General features: G+C 42.9%; 1 protein-coding gene across 1 annotated transcript; it reads right to left on the minus strand.

Annotated features, from left to right (window-relative positions):
- Positions 1–5930: 5930 nt before the first annotated feature.
- MORN4 (MORN repeat containing 4) lies at positions 5931–15177 on the minus strand. Its single transcript, XM_078599212.1, has 5 exons — positions 15090–15177; positions 12978–13079; positions 12546–12660; positions 8410–8519; positions 5931–7459 (listed from the first exon to the last, which is right to left on the minus strand). Exons 2-5 carry the CDS (start codon positions 13042–13044, stop codon positions 7311–7313), a joined length of 441 nt encoding a protein of 146 aa, XP_078455338.1. The 5' UTR covers positions 13045–13079; positions 15090–15177; the 3' UTR covers positions 5931–7310.
- Positions 15178–15503: the final 326 nt, after the last annotated feature.

The following is a 15503-nucleotide window of genomic DNA, read 5'->3' on the forward strand; positions in this document are numbered from 1 at the left end:
AAAGTGTATATTTCCAGCGGCTTCCTAATATCGAAAGGAAGAACATTCCAGACGGCCGCAGAAGCGCATCTGAACGCGCGCGATGCAGTGGCCGTCTTTGTTCGATGGCTATGCAAAAACCGCTGATGAGGATGACTGGAGATCACGTGATGGTTTATGTTCCTTGAGATCAGCAAGGTATTGTGATTCATTTGTGGCAAGTACTTTGTGTGTAATGAGTGTGACCTCTCTGGTGTTGTTACCTTCTGTGGCTGCCACTCCTTTGTTAATCTCGACCGCTGGCCATCATCCCTCTTAGCAAAGTGCCCTTCCCAAAAACTCCGCTACTTTTCATCAGTCAACACGATTTATTTAAATTGTTACCCGATCCACCAGGGTTTTTTTCTCTCTCAGTGAAATTCTAAGCATGCATCTCCCCCTGCTTCTTTGTTCAATTTAAATACTGTGTTCTATTTTCTTTTGTCTATGTCCGTGTTTCTGATCCATGTCGTAACAGGTAAAGAACACCGATTTAAAACGTTCTGCAGTAGACACATTGGTATGTTGCATTTACATTTTCCAAAAGTACTCTTCCAATGTACTCTTGTCCACTTTATTTCATCATGTTGATCCCAGTCTACCTTCAATAACCCTAGGTATTACCTTTCAATATCCCTAGGTATGCATGCTCCAATGTGTTTTGTTTAATTGTATCCCTCCAACGTATATATTTTTCCGCACCTCCGATTAGCACGGTCAGCTACGTACGGCGCGAAAGAAGTTCAACATGCATACATCTTCACTTGCTGAACAAAACAGCTGTACACGACGTTTGCTTTGGGAATACTATCCAGTATTTATCTTGAGTCCAACTTGCTGACTTCTTTATTAAGTCGTTCATTCAATGTGTCGTGTACATTTCCTTTTGTTTGTTCTAACAACCTGCCACCAGCTTGTCTGAGATGGCATCATGTCTAGAATTTGTATACATATTAGTCCGTAAAAAATATACAGTCATCTAAGTGTTGGTAAATAAAATCCAAAATAAATGTATTTAGAAATAGTAAAAGCAGTTTCCAAAAATGGTACAAGCTACGCTAAGATTGAATGGAGTAACCAAATACATTATGTTGAGGGGAAATGTTTTCTTTGCGAAAGTTGGATTGGGGAAATAGAGGCATAGACATTCATTGAAAACATTAATCATCTCTGGCTCTTAACCACTTCAAATATTGCACTGCACTGAACTGCAAAGTCGTTTTTGAATTAAAATTCGGCATTAGATTTGTGCTACATGTACTCCAAGTGTCCCTGAAGAGCAACACATCTTTTGACACATTGACAATTACTGCTTGGAATTTCAACATTATGAGCCCAAGGTCTCTATATTGTCTGGGGAGGCTTTGGTGTTGATGGAATGAGGAATTTTGTTACAGGTCTCCCTGAGAAAGAGTCTTTACCGCAATTGACTTTTTTTAATCATTCAATCCCTTATTTGTAACCAAAAGAGCCCGCTGAGTCTAAAGGTCGTGTTTTTTAAATGGAAATCCAGATTTAGAAACGAGAATAGCCAAAAAATAACAATGCAATGCTCCATAACAACGACATACAGGCACAGGATATCAACAGCCATGAACAATCCACTGCTGGATAAAGGCATCAGCAAGATGCCACCATCCCTAGCGATCCTATGATCTAATAATCCTACACATGACTTGACCTCATCGCTCCATCTCCCCAACGGATGCCCTCTCGGACGCATAGAAAACAAAACAATAAGTAAAATACGAAAACATGAAGGAATAAGATCTCTCAACACGCTTCGGGAGAAATTATCAGTGCGACCAATGGTTCGCCCACTTTGAAGTACTGTACGAACCTGAACACCTGGGTTCGTTTTCCGGCCACGGCTAACATCACTGGCGAGTGATTTTTGGCGGCAGTGTGGTGCAGTGGGAACATTCGTGCCTCACAGTGAGAATATACTGCCTTCGATTCCCGACTCGGCCGCCTTTCTGTGTGGAGTTCTCTCCCCCTGGTGAGCATGGATTTCCTCCGGGTTCTCTCGTTTCCTCCTATAGATAATATAAATGGAACTGGTATTGGCCAAACATTCAAATGCTGAACATCACTCAATTGGGATTACACGCAACAGCAACATCGCCCCCTACTGCTAAAACTTGGCAGGACCCTCCTGAAAAAAATAGTTAAGGCTCGGTGAGGCTTTTCTTGGTAAACAAGCAGTCCACTACAGATACTGGAAACACATTTGACTTGATCCTGGACTCATCAACTCGCTCCGAGCTACGTTGTGATGAAGAATCAACCACAACCATTATAAGGTCGCCCTCGTTACACACAATCTGCGTGCCACAAATGAAGCACAACACCATCGTGCTGATCTCGTCAATGAGCACACGTCATCACGCCAACTCACGTTATTCTCCCAGCAGCGGCTTTTGGCTAGCCATCGAACAAAGACGGTCACCGCATCGCACGCTTTCAGATGCGCTTCCGTGGCCGTCTGGAACGCTCTTCCGATGTTAGGAAGCCACTGGAGCTATGTAATTTTAAATCGAGATTTAAAACTAATTTCGTTATCACTGCTTTTCGTTTCGTTTCTTGTCCTTCCCACGCACCTCCGACTAGCACCGTTGGCTACGTACGGTGCAAAAGAAGTTCAGCGCACAAACATACATCCAGCAGTGGATTAACAAACGGCTGAGCATTACTATTGGTATCATGATTTAACTGGTTAAAAGAGGGGGTGGGGTGGGTGGGGACTGCGCGTGTGGCGACGCTGTCTCTGCGACGAGATGATGCTGTCTCATTATCTCACTTGATCGGATTATGTAATTAAGCAAGCCGCGTCTCCACAATGTTGAGTACAACTTCACGCGGCAGGCGACTTACTTGCGCGCGCGCGCGCACACACACACACGAGCCTGAGAGAGCAACAATTTCTCGTTGCGCGCGTGTATGGCATTTTCCCTGATCGGTCTCGAAAGAAAGATAAGCGCCGTTAGTCGGGGGTTGATTGTTGGAATTATTCCTGTTCCCTCTCTCATTGTCTTCCCGTATCCATCTCACCGCGCTGTTGTTACGGCTGGGTTTGACGTTGGCCGTGGATGAAAGTTATGGTGGCATTGGGGAGAGAGTGGAGATAGATAGTGGGTAGTCCATGGATCAAAGCTAAAATTGATACCACTTAAGGTCGCAAACTTTGAGTTGCACTGGTGTATTTATGCGGCTAACACGAGTGGATTATTTTCTAACCTACAGATTTCCGATGTGTATCCCTCAATTCATTGCTGTCGGCCACCTAATGAAATTGTAAACCAATAAAGTTATTGCCAACCTCATATTGCACCTACAAGTAAAATCTCTGGCCTGGACCCACATGGACTATGGACATAGAGGTGGAGAGATGATGAGAGACCGTGGTTGGCATGGACCTGGTGCAGGGAATTAAACGGGGTTCTCCCCAGAACAATTTCCAGCCCCCTCTTCGTAACGCCCCGAGCGTATGTGGGCCCCTACGGTGCAGTTGCACCGCCTGCACACTCGATCGCTCCCGCTACACCCAACGCCTGCATCGAGAGCCTCGGATTCACAAACGCGGGCACGTGCCAGCATGGACTTTGGGTGTTCTTGACATACATCTAATTTTATGGGAAGGACCTGCTGCAAGGTAATTTAAATCAAAATACCATGGGACATATATACATGTGCGTTTTGGTGACATATATCTGCGCGACAGTTCAAAATTGCTACGCACAAGGGTAAGTGGGATGTGACCTCCAGCATTTATCGGCACGTGTTCGACTGTGGCCTTAATGAGAAACAACCCCACTCATTATTGCCTGCAACCGAAGCCGGGCTCTTCGGTGTTGAAAATTGTACCCCAAAAAAAACGATTCACCTTCGTGCGATTCAAGTGCAGCGGCGACTCGCTTTGTGTTTGTTGGGCTTAACCCGTTAATTGCAACCCCATGTGGCCCTCGTGCGAGATGTAATCGTCTTCGACAACTGCGTGCCGATGAAGTGGTGTGTGTACCGGGGGGGGGGGGGGGGACCGCGTGCTCAACGTGGCGCGGTGCGAGGGCTCCGTCTAGTGGTCACATTTATGCGCCGTGATTTTGTACATTAATTTCGTCACGAGAAAGCCGTGTGGAATCCAAAAAACACCTCTTATCGCTGTGAATTGAATTGTTCTCAAAACGGTCGCCACACATATATATCTATCCAAAAAAATCAACATGGGCGATTCAGTTAAATTCAATGTGAGAAAAAATGCATTAAGCTGACGTTGTTATACCCATCCAGGTGGGATTTCTCTGTGCGCTTATGGTCCTTTGAGTCAGTCGTAAGCCAATTATTTTTGCAGTCTCCACTATATGTGTCAGCGTAGCCCCAGGCATACACGCGTTAAAACGGATCCCCTTACGCGCCTAACGCGACTCAAATTTGGTATTTGTGCATTGAATATTCGCTCTGCCTTCCGATTGAATGGGTTTTCTCCTAACTGCTGCATGTAATTGTTGAACTTCTTTCGCACCGTATGTAGCCAACCGTGCTAATCGGAGGTGCGCGGGAAGGACAAACTGAACAAAAAGCGGTTCCTAAGAAATTATTTTTCAATCTATATTTTAAAGTGCACAGCTCCAGTGGCTTCCGAGTATCGGAAAGAAGAGCGTTTCAAACGTCGGCAGAAGTTCATCTGAAAGTGCGCGATGCAGTGACCACCGCCTTTGTTCGATGGCTATCCAAAAGCCACTGCTGCGAGGATGACCGGAATTCGCCTGATGGTTTATGCTCCTTGACGAGACCAGCACGGAATTGTGGTTCATTCGTGGCTGATTTGTGGCGAGAAGCACTTTGTGTGTATTCGTATTCAGTTGAATCCATAACTGGATTTTGAGCACTGCGCCAAAGGTGGTGGGGACGGGAGGAAATGAGAAGTCGACAGGAGCTTTCCACAACAACCGCCACCTCGAGCACAAACGGTAGTTAGAGACGAGGCAGTGGGTACGCTGACAGACGGATTATGCAGACGCAAACATAGATTGAGATACAGGAAAGACAGAAAAGTAGATGGGGGAGGGGGGGGCACAGAGAGGAAGCAAGAGGCAGTGGGAAAGACAGGTGGTAACAGAGGGGGGACATAGAAGGAGAAACAAAGAGACACAGGTGGAATCGGATGTCGAGGGCGAAATAATAGACGGAGAGACAAAGGGCGACGGAAAACAGATGGGGAGAGACGTGCCAGTTTATTAAAATCATCGATTAAAACATTACCTCTGTATTCGGCTTGAAAGTGTAAGAGCCGCTGAATATCTGCACGTGATATTTTGCCGAAGAGTAAAACGTGCTATTCTGTGCACATATTCAAACAAAAAAGCGTGAAAGACTCGTCCAAGGAGAGTGCTAACGGTACACACGTACAAGGGAAATCCAACTGACTGGCAGAGATTGCTACAGTAAAACAATCCGCCTTTTCTAAAAGTATATTATGACAGGTTGGAGAAAAGACTAATGTAATTACAAAAAAATAAGCGACGGAAGAGATACGGTGTATCCTATGTGTGTTAAATAAGTGAATTAGTTGACTTAACACCAGAACGCATCCACAATGCTCTCAGACACGCCGTTAACGCATGATTTAGTCTATAAATTGGCCGTGACATGGTGTGCACACAATTCGCTCAATCAATCTTTAATCAAGTGATCAGACTGGGTTTAGATGCTGTGTGGGGGTCTCGCTAAAGCCTTCATCTGGGATTGCGTCTGTGTATATCCCTGCATGACATTTGAGCTAGCAGCCCCCAACCGACCAACGTGAAGTATGGTCAAATAGCCCCGGGTTCCCAAGATACCCTCATCCAGCGGTGGAGTGAAAAAGGGGGCCTCTTTACATGTACATATCCCTGTAAGAAATTCCAAGAAGGATGTAATTGTTCATGAATTTCAATGTATGAATCCAAACCGTTTATTGCAAACACATTTATAAATGACACAATAATGTAAGTTACACTGAAAATAAAACGTGAATAAGGTAAATGAAAAAGTCGAGGACCGATACATATACAGTGATAAAACTCTTACTCAACACACATGACTACTTAATGAGCTGTTTTCCATAGCAGACAGGCTTCGTTTGGTGCTTTGCATGCAGGTGCGAGTGCATATTGTTTGGAATTCGTACTAATTGGTTTAATTCGACAACAATTTTCCAGCAGAAGCATGGCAAATGTTTATCAGAAAAACCAATGTTCTACAAAGCGAGTGCAATCATTTTCACAGCCAAAACCGGTACCTTTTTCTAAGTATAAAAAATGCAAATCTGTAATAAATACACAAGAGGGCGTCTTATTGCCAGAAGAAAAAAATGGGCGAATGCAGCACAAAGGTAAACATAAGGAGTCCTTTCAGCATGCATACCAACCGGACAGAAAAGTAACGTGCTGGTAAGGGTCAACTGAAAATCTGCAAAGGCACATTCAAAAAAGCACAGTCCATTTGATTTTTAGCCTTTGTGAAGAACAGGAAATGTTATGCCTTCAAGAATAGGACATTTTACACATCTTACGTTGGATCACGGTAAAATGTTTAAATACATCTGTGCCCTTGCAGATTTATATACACAATACCCATGCATAGACTGATATTTTTATATAAATCACTTGAGCGGTTATCATCATGACAAATGCCCACCCCTTATCCACTATCCAACAAAGGACAATATAAAAATATCACACTTCCATCTGTAACTAATTTTCTAAGCCATACTTGATCTAGAGAGGAAATTAAAACAAAAAATGATATATTTTTTTACAGTTTAGCCAATACTTTTTATTGTAACAACACAGATGTACTGTGCTTGGTTTTATCTTCATGTTTCAGAGCTTTATAATTATACTTCAGTTATTGAAATGTATTGGGGATTTTTTTCTTCTTCGAAAGTGTATATAATACATCTGCGGCATATTAAATTCAGATTTTTATGTGGAATTTATTTTAATCATACCGCAATTTGAATAAAAATAGGTCAGGCTATGTTTTTCAAAATGCCATTGACAGGTGTGTGATCCAGAGCATTTCATTGAACAGTGAATAGATTTAAATAAAAATAATTAAAATAAAACTATGAGCCACAACATGGTACATTTTATGAAATGATAATATATTTTTCTCCACATTGCAAAGAAAATCAATCGCTCTGAGATTATAGACGTAATCTAACATTCTTCTCACATCTGCGTCCACTTCTAAAGAACGCCAAATGTCCTAGTTTTGGGCGAAAAACCTGATCACATGGGAATTTAGCGTATTCACACAGAAAGGCCACGGGCTGTCTTTGCTGCAGCCTGAGCTCTCTGGACAATGGCCCCACACTTCTCACGCTTGGACAACTTATTGTTCTCAAAAATACCTTCGTTCCGCGGCAAGCCATTGGAACCGTCTGGGAAGGTCAGCAAACCTGTTCGAAAAAGAGACATTATTAAGTGGTCAAACTGCTTTTTAAAATAAGTATTGCAATTTCCACCATTCACAACAACACAGCAATTTGTTTAGACTCCATCGAAAATGCAATACTTAAGCAGAAAAGAGGGGAAAAAGCTGGACATCACTCAAGATTCCCTGCAGAGAACCCCATTTCTATAGACTTAAATGTTTAATGGGCCATGTTTGTGTTACAGAATGCTTATGATGCTTTCATTTTTTTACGCACTGCATTGCTAGCTATACATCCGGAACATTTATGCTAAAGATGACACACATGAACAGTTGATTTATTTTGCCTGTTGTTTTTTCCCAATCAAATGCTCTTTTTCAAGACTTTAAAGTGAGTCCTGAGGCCCTTATTAGCATAGTCGAGAGATGTAGGGGTGTGCGCGCAGTGTGGAGAGCCAGACTGCTTGCTTGCTCTGTCGCACCCAATTTCAGAGTCCTTTTTCGGGTGGCATATCTGCCTGTCACCTGCAATACGTCACAGGGTCATTTGGCGTGGTTCGTCTTGGCGAGGAGATTTTTTTTTGTTTAGCGCCCTGGGAAATGTTACAGCATGATGGGCACTGACAGGGATCAGACGCTCTGCGTTCGGTCACATCAGACTGAAACATCTCAAATCTCATGTTCCACCAGAGGGCCTAGTGTGTGAACTCAAGTGAGCAACATATTGACTTTATAAAATTTCACTCCTTGTAAAAACTTATTGGAAAAAAAACCCATTTTGATGTGTGTGTAACTTGAACTTTGTTAAGTTGTAATATGTGCTTGCAAGTGCACGAGCGCATGTAATTGTTGGGGTTTTTCCATGAGCTTTGCACACACCAGACACAACATTCTTGGAAATCCAAGAGGAGATGAAGTAAAACTCAGCAGTAAGCTTCTACGAGTGGTGGAAATCCACGAAGGGCCACCCCTTACCATATCCCTCCACGTGGCCGTTCTTAAACTCTCCTTCAAACATCATCCCATCGGATCTTGAGAACACACCAACGCCATGAAACTTTCCTTGAGAAAACTCGCCTTCAAATCTGTAAACAGATGAGATTACCAAGACAAATTGGATGGGTCAACAAAAAAGCAATGCGTGATTGTTGAAGTACAACAATCAATATGGACGGGTGTATTTGTGTATCCATTAATGTCACTGAGTAAATTTTGTTTGAAAAACTTGGAAGCAAGTTTGGAGACAAGTTTTTCAAACAAGAACTATGAGAAGTGCACCTGCGGCCACAGGACCACCTTCTGTATTCTGTGCGTTGCCCAGTGTTTACTGGGCCCAACTGTAGATAACAAATTCATGTAATTTCTTAACAGTATTATACACAAGAGGGATATAAACTATTCCTTGGTGTCCGTAGTCAATTTGCAGATGACGCTGCTATAAAATGGCTTTTTTTTTTACTAAAATTGTTATGGGATGTTACAAATCCAAAAGCGGACAGGATATCAAGCTTAGCATCCCCTGGGAAGGATGTCATACTTTCTTGGATGTGACGTGCCCTGGACAATAGCAAATGTCGAGATGGGGATAAAATCTTAAAATCATGGAAACTCAGGGGGAGAGAAACTACCTCTGAGCCACACAGCCACTATGACACAGAGCATCGAAACAACACGTTAAATTCTGTATTTAGGTTCGGTTTTAAGGGGCAATAATTTGGTATATCTGTAAAATGGCATTCGTAAGTCTTGGGGTTCCTGAAATAGGATAGCTTATGGCCAGTAATAAAGCAAAAGAATGTGCTTTTATTGTGTTCTATTGGTCCACATATAAAACCAACGCATGTTTCCATTGGCCTTGGAAGATGCTACATTTTAACAGTAGGCCTATTCATTTTGGCTTCATTTTTGAACAAAGCGCACTTTGCATAACGTAAAAAAAATGCACCACGCAATAAGATGCTTGTGGACTGGCGCAGGTACAGACTTCATGCAAAACACAGAGATGGACATCATAGACGCACTCGGCAGAGGATCCACACGAGTAATATTAGTCGCATACAGTAGACATTTGTTAAAGCAAACTGATAACACGAGCTCACAAAAACAAAAACGAATTATGCACAACGCTGCTTATCAACGACGGGTTTCGCGCATGCTCGCCGCAACAGTAAAACGTGTGCTGTATACACATCTGAATAAAAGGAGGGACGGACCGATATGTACATTTGCAGTTTCACACACAAATGTGCAGCCCTTGTGCACACACAGTGTAATTAGCCCTGCGTCTTATTCGCCATCCAAACCTATCGCACACAATCACTGTCCTCAAGGGTCACATAATCCCGCTGTTACCATGGAGACTAATGCAATTACCCTCCGCGTGTATTATCCTATATTGTTACAGGCCTAGGCGTTACCATAGTGACGACTGCTCTTATTGCTCCTAAATCAATAGCAGGTTCGCGAGCTGCATGGTATGACCCAGACCTACTATATTTTTACATTAGACAACCCACATTTTGCTTTGAAATATTCACTTCACATTACAGCACCTATGCACTCGTAACAATATTCCTTACTTCACTGGCATTTGGGGGTTAGCTGAGAGATGTTTTAGCCTACAGTAGGATTTTTTTTTAATTTTACTGCTGTCATTTGCTTTGGATAATAATGTGTTTAACTCTTGCAGTGGGTACCATACAATGGTCTTCCATTAGTGAATAATCTGGCAGTGGAAAGAATACATGGCTGCATAGGATACAATTTGTATTTGAAGGTCAAAAGATGTCATTTTTGAAATCTAATATCTCACGGCTTATTTTTCAATTTTGTGTACAGTGAAAGTTGAAACACTGGAAATGTACAGCCTTGCTGTAAACAAATTTTGAATGGGGCAGATCCGGTGATATTATATTGTATTTATATTGCTGTCTCAATGACGTCCAAAATTGTATTCGGTGAACGTATTATTTTTTCACCAAGTTTGTTCGGCTCCATTTTCTTTAAAAAATATATATATTCAGAGGGCTTGTTTTTCAGGTTTGCAAATGAATGCGCAATCCAAATTTTCCACAGCATCATGATGTTCATCCGTTTCAAATCGAGTCCGTCACTCGCAAATCCACACTCATCGGCACTGACAGGGGCTAGCGGAGGGCCTGGCGATGCTAATTCTGACATTTATTAGGCGAGGCCAGCAAAACAATCGGCGTGGAGCGGCCATCACAGCTAAATTCCGCCCACTCCCACTGGCAGCGCGGTGATATTAACTGCTGTCCGCTCGCATGTTTCAAACGTCAGAACTCGTTACAACCTTCAAGCGCGAGAACCTGTCAAACGTGATTACATGCAAAATAGAAACATTACACCTCCTTGCCTTTTGGTCAAACAATTGCAGCAAGGATAACATTTTATTTAAATTCTAATTTAGCTGCAATTTGATGTCCTTTGCCATCTTAATTGCCAGCAGCAACATTTGCACATATTCGGGATTCAAAAGTTATTCTTTGCTCATGAATTTAAGGTCAAACGTCTACATTGTTATTCATATCGGAAGAGTTCTCAAAACCGATGTATTTCAAAACAAACTACAGTGACGGCCTTAATTATAATCAATGCTGACAACATTGCTCAGTTTTAATTTTAACTAAAGTTTTTCTGCCATGAAAAGCTTCCAACATGTGCGGTTAAGAAAAACGTAATTCTACTTAATATGTGGATTGTTCTAAAACTAAAATCACAGAATGCTCCACAAAATGCATCGATGAACCCAAAAGATACATATTTGAAAACAATGATAACGTTTGTACATTCTGTTATTGTGTACTTTTAGGTTAATTAATACCATCAAGTGCCACATTGTTACAAAAAATCATATGAGGACACAACAGAAGCATTCATTTTTCTTTTCGTTGCAATTAAGCAAAACAAATTAGGCTTTGTGTTGCAATATCTGCAAATCTGTTGGCTCCCATGGTGTGGCAACAGTTGGAAATGAAGGCACGGAGGTTACAACAGAAAAGATTTGCAGCCTGCTAAGGACCTTCTTTTCACACACATTAAATGCAACCCAAATAGTGTTTGCTCATCAACCATCCACACCAATCCATGCCATGTCCCTTTGAAAAATCCGATGACGAATAAAATAATGGGGTGATACATCAGGCTGGCAGTTTTTTCTGGCTTGTGCTAGATGACCTAAGCTACTTTTAGCAATGATATTTAATATGATGTGTGATGAGTATTCTGTTACTCTAACCTTTAGACTGTGACCAATGCATTTTGTTCCTTTTCCGTAAAAGTTATGTCATTGACAAAATAATCAAAACAGAAATGCAGCACATGAAATATAAAACTTCTTGGCTACATTTGCTTTATTATCCTCAATAATTTGACAAGTTCTCAAATATAGTTTTCATCATTTTTTCAGGCTTGTTAGTGCCGATTCTCTTTCAGATACATTTTGGCTTTTCACTTCCATCATTCCAAGAACAAGCCTCTGCATCACATACAAAATTAAGAATGTGTTGCCTACTTTTGAGTGACAAATCAGTGTTACACTTTATTAATGGTATTAATGTATAATCTAGCATGTAATATCATGCCAATTTCATTTACAGATGAGAAGTGCATTGCAGAATTCTTAAAAAAAAATTACTTTTCACAATTATTTTGAATTTAACAGCATAGATTAGAAAAGCTATGCCTGTAATACATATGGCTATCACAACCGTGAAAAGCGTATGTGGAGAAAAAAATCACAAAATTACCAGTATACTCACTTGTGATGGGTAGGATGCCAAAGTATATATTAATTTTAATATCATCTCAATCACTCATTTAAAAAAATGTACAATACTTTATAAGCTCCATCTGTGTGATGAGAATCAACTCTGACGTATATGACAAATTGGGGCCAAATTGGTCATGCCGACGTGTCACTACTGCCTTAAGTGGCCACAATATATTTAGATGTATAAAGGAAAACTACTGTACTGCAAACTTCGTTTTTACGCTATTAGGTTTATTTGGGTTTAATTGGCCCAGATGGGATCATGAAAGGGGGAAACAAACCCTTGACAGGTGATCAGGTCACTTCGTGATGGCATTACCTGGAGCCGTCGGGAAAGGCGAGAACGCCACAGCCACTAAACAGCCCATTCTCAAACTGGCCCAGATAGTGTGTGCCATCCGTGAATCTCAGCTGTCCGAGCCCGTGCCTTCGCCCTGTATGCAGAGACATTAACAACACACAGCACTGCTGCAGGCTTTCCTCGGCCGTTGTGAGGCCCCGTCACCGACCAGTGCATCATATAAATTGTAATCGAGTGCAGCATTTGTAAGCATGCATTATAAGCCGGAGGTGCCCTTTTGACCTCCAACCCCGTGTCCTCCATCAGCTTTCCACTTTGATGAAAATCGAGCCTTGTACAGTGGAATTTTTTTTTGGTTTTTAGCAAAAAAAAGTACAGTATTTCCTTCTGATTAAAGGGTATTGGTTAAAAGTGCTCTCTCCATGGACCTAACGGTAGATGCTGCCTTACCTTCCTTCCATTCTCCTTGGTATTCCTCCCCAGTGGCATATGTAAAGGAGCCCTTCATTAGCGTCATGATCACGTCTTTCGTGGACGCTGTGTGCAAAAGTGCTGTAGTCCAAGTGTACGAATGAGCACACACACAGACATAAAAGCCAAAGGCACACCATCAGCAAAAAAAAAGCACATGGTTTGTAGCTCACCCTGTTACACCTTCTGCCAGCCAGTAGCAAGCCAATAAACCATCGTTCTCATACATTTGCAAGTTCTCTGTGTAGCTCAGGAAGTCAGTGCAAGAACACACAAGCAGTGGTCAGCCACGCAAGGGGCAAGGGTCGTAGGTGAAGTTTACACTTGGTGGCAGGTAGATGGCTATCAGAGGGCCCACCAAAAGCAAATGATGTTTGTAGGTGTGACAGTGATGAACCGCCCCACCATCAACAACAGTGTGGTACAAACACAAATTAGAGACATTACATTGACTGTTAAGGAAATTAAGGGATACAGTGATGAAACGGCAGGAACAAAGTAGGGAACGTGCGCGAGATTACAGCCGCTGTGGAGATGGAACATTGAAAATTAGCAAAATTAGTTTTGACTAAGCATAATTCTCTGGCAAGAGCCTGATAAACACCATCCAAGGCTAATGAATCCACTTCCTGATGAAGGCCTCTCCAAGCCGCCATCTCTCAGGGATCTGCGATGTCAACAATTCACCTAGCACCTGCACAGGAGCTGACTCACCCATTCCTTGACTTCCACTACGTGATTATTCTTGATGGGCTACTATCTGGTAAAACAGTGTAGATGCAAACAGCGACATTTTTACTTTTGCACTTCAATTTGATAACCCGTATCTGGCTAATAAGTAAAAGTTCATGAACAAAACAAAAAAGGAAACGGAAACTGTAAAGTTCACAAAGCGTGGAACGATGGATGCTTGTAATTACACCGAGAGACAAACTGAGAACAACACGTGTTCTCAACAAAATGTGAAGGTTTATTGTACCATTCAATTTGTTAGGAAATGGGACTTGGGCAGAACACGTCATGGCTAGAAGGGACAGTGGCCTATTGTCTAATTTAAAACTATCAAAAATATATATTTTACCAGGCAAGGCCCACTGAGCTATACCGCTCTTTTCCAGAAGCTACATGGCCAAAAATGATAGCTCAACGAAGTGACCTATCGTGTGAAAGTTTATCGCAGCCAATTCTGGCAAAATTGCCCGATGATGCTGGATGTAATCACCAGCGAAATGTCGTACTCAAATTTTAAATGTTGAGGACTTACATTCCAACACACTGGTGGACATTAGTAGTAATTAATCGGCACGTTTTGCTTACATCATAAACCTTGCTAATTGCCTGTCAAGTGGTGGCGGGTCAACGACACATTTATACTTACGCGATCTAACCCCAAAAAATGTCATTATAAATTACGGCAGCCAAAAATCGGAGGACCCGAATAAAAAGTCACGTGACCACGGGGAGAACACGAAAACTCCAAATACACAGCAGGCGTCCAGGTAGGTGTCGAACCCACGACCTCCTGCATACCAAGCAAGGAAATTGACATCTCACTGCCACTGACTAATGACGGAGTGGCAGCCCAAGAGATGGAAGGCATAGGAATGGTACAATAATCATTAAAAATATATATATACAAATAAAACAAAACAATTTTTTCTCACCAAGCAAGGTCTGCTGAGCCATTAGCTTATTTTTCAGAAGCGACCTGGCCACAAATGATAGCTCAACGAAGTGGCTTATCATGTGGAAATCCACAGCAGCAATATTAACCTCAACAATCTATCCGCATGCTTCGAAATGACGAGCGACGAAGGCGGCTTGGCGCGAGGCCCTTCATCCAGCAGTGGACTCCGAGACGTGATCGTGGCAAGCGACGCCTCGGCACTTGGAACAGGTAAACATCATTCTCAACCAACCAGCAAAAAACCACGACCATTACAATGACTGGAATACAACCAAGACTTGCGTTAGTTTGCGCGGCGGCGCGTGCTTATGTTGTACTTATTGCTGTATAAGTGAAATTAATTATTTTAAACGGGCGGGTAGGAGGAGGGGGGAGTGAAGATTGGTGAGGTTTGCGCTCCTCACCTTTTATTGAAGGGGCCCAGTCCCCTACGTTCTCGTGCAGCTGTCAACAGCGCCCGGTGGCTCTCGCCGCTTCCGGGTGACGTCACCGCGCAACCTCCCCCCCCCCCTACGGCCTCCCCCCCCACAGCCCCCTCCTCCCTCCACCCACCTCCCTCCACCCACCTCGCCCAGTCCCTGCCCCGAGCACAACACGGCTTAGCAAGGTGCCAGATTCGAGGATTTTTGAACCTCAAATTAAAAGAGGTCTCCCCCCCTCTCCACACACCCCTCTCCGCACCCACCTCTCCGCACCCCCCCCTCTCCACCCCCCCCTCTCCACGCCCCCCCTCTCCCCACACCCCCCTCTCCACAACCCCCCTCTCCACCCCCCCCCCTCTCCACACACACCCCTCTCCACACACCCCCCTCTCCACC

Source organism: Lampetra planeri, chromosome 12 (assembly GCF_965212315.1).
Source record: "Lampetra planeri chromosome 12, kcLamPlan1.2.h2, whole genome shotgun sequence".
NCBI lineage: Eukaryota > Metazoa > Chordata > Hyperoartia > Petromyzontiformes > Petromyzontidae > Lampetra > Lampetra planeri.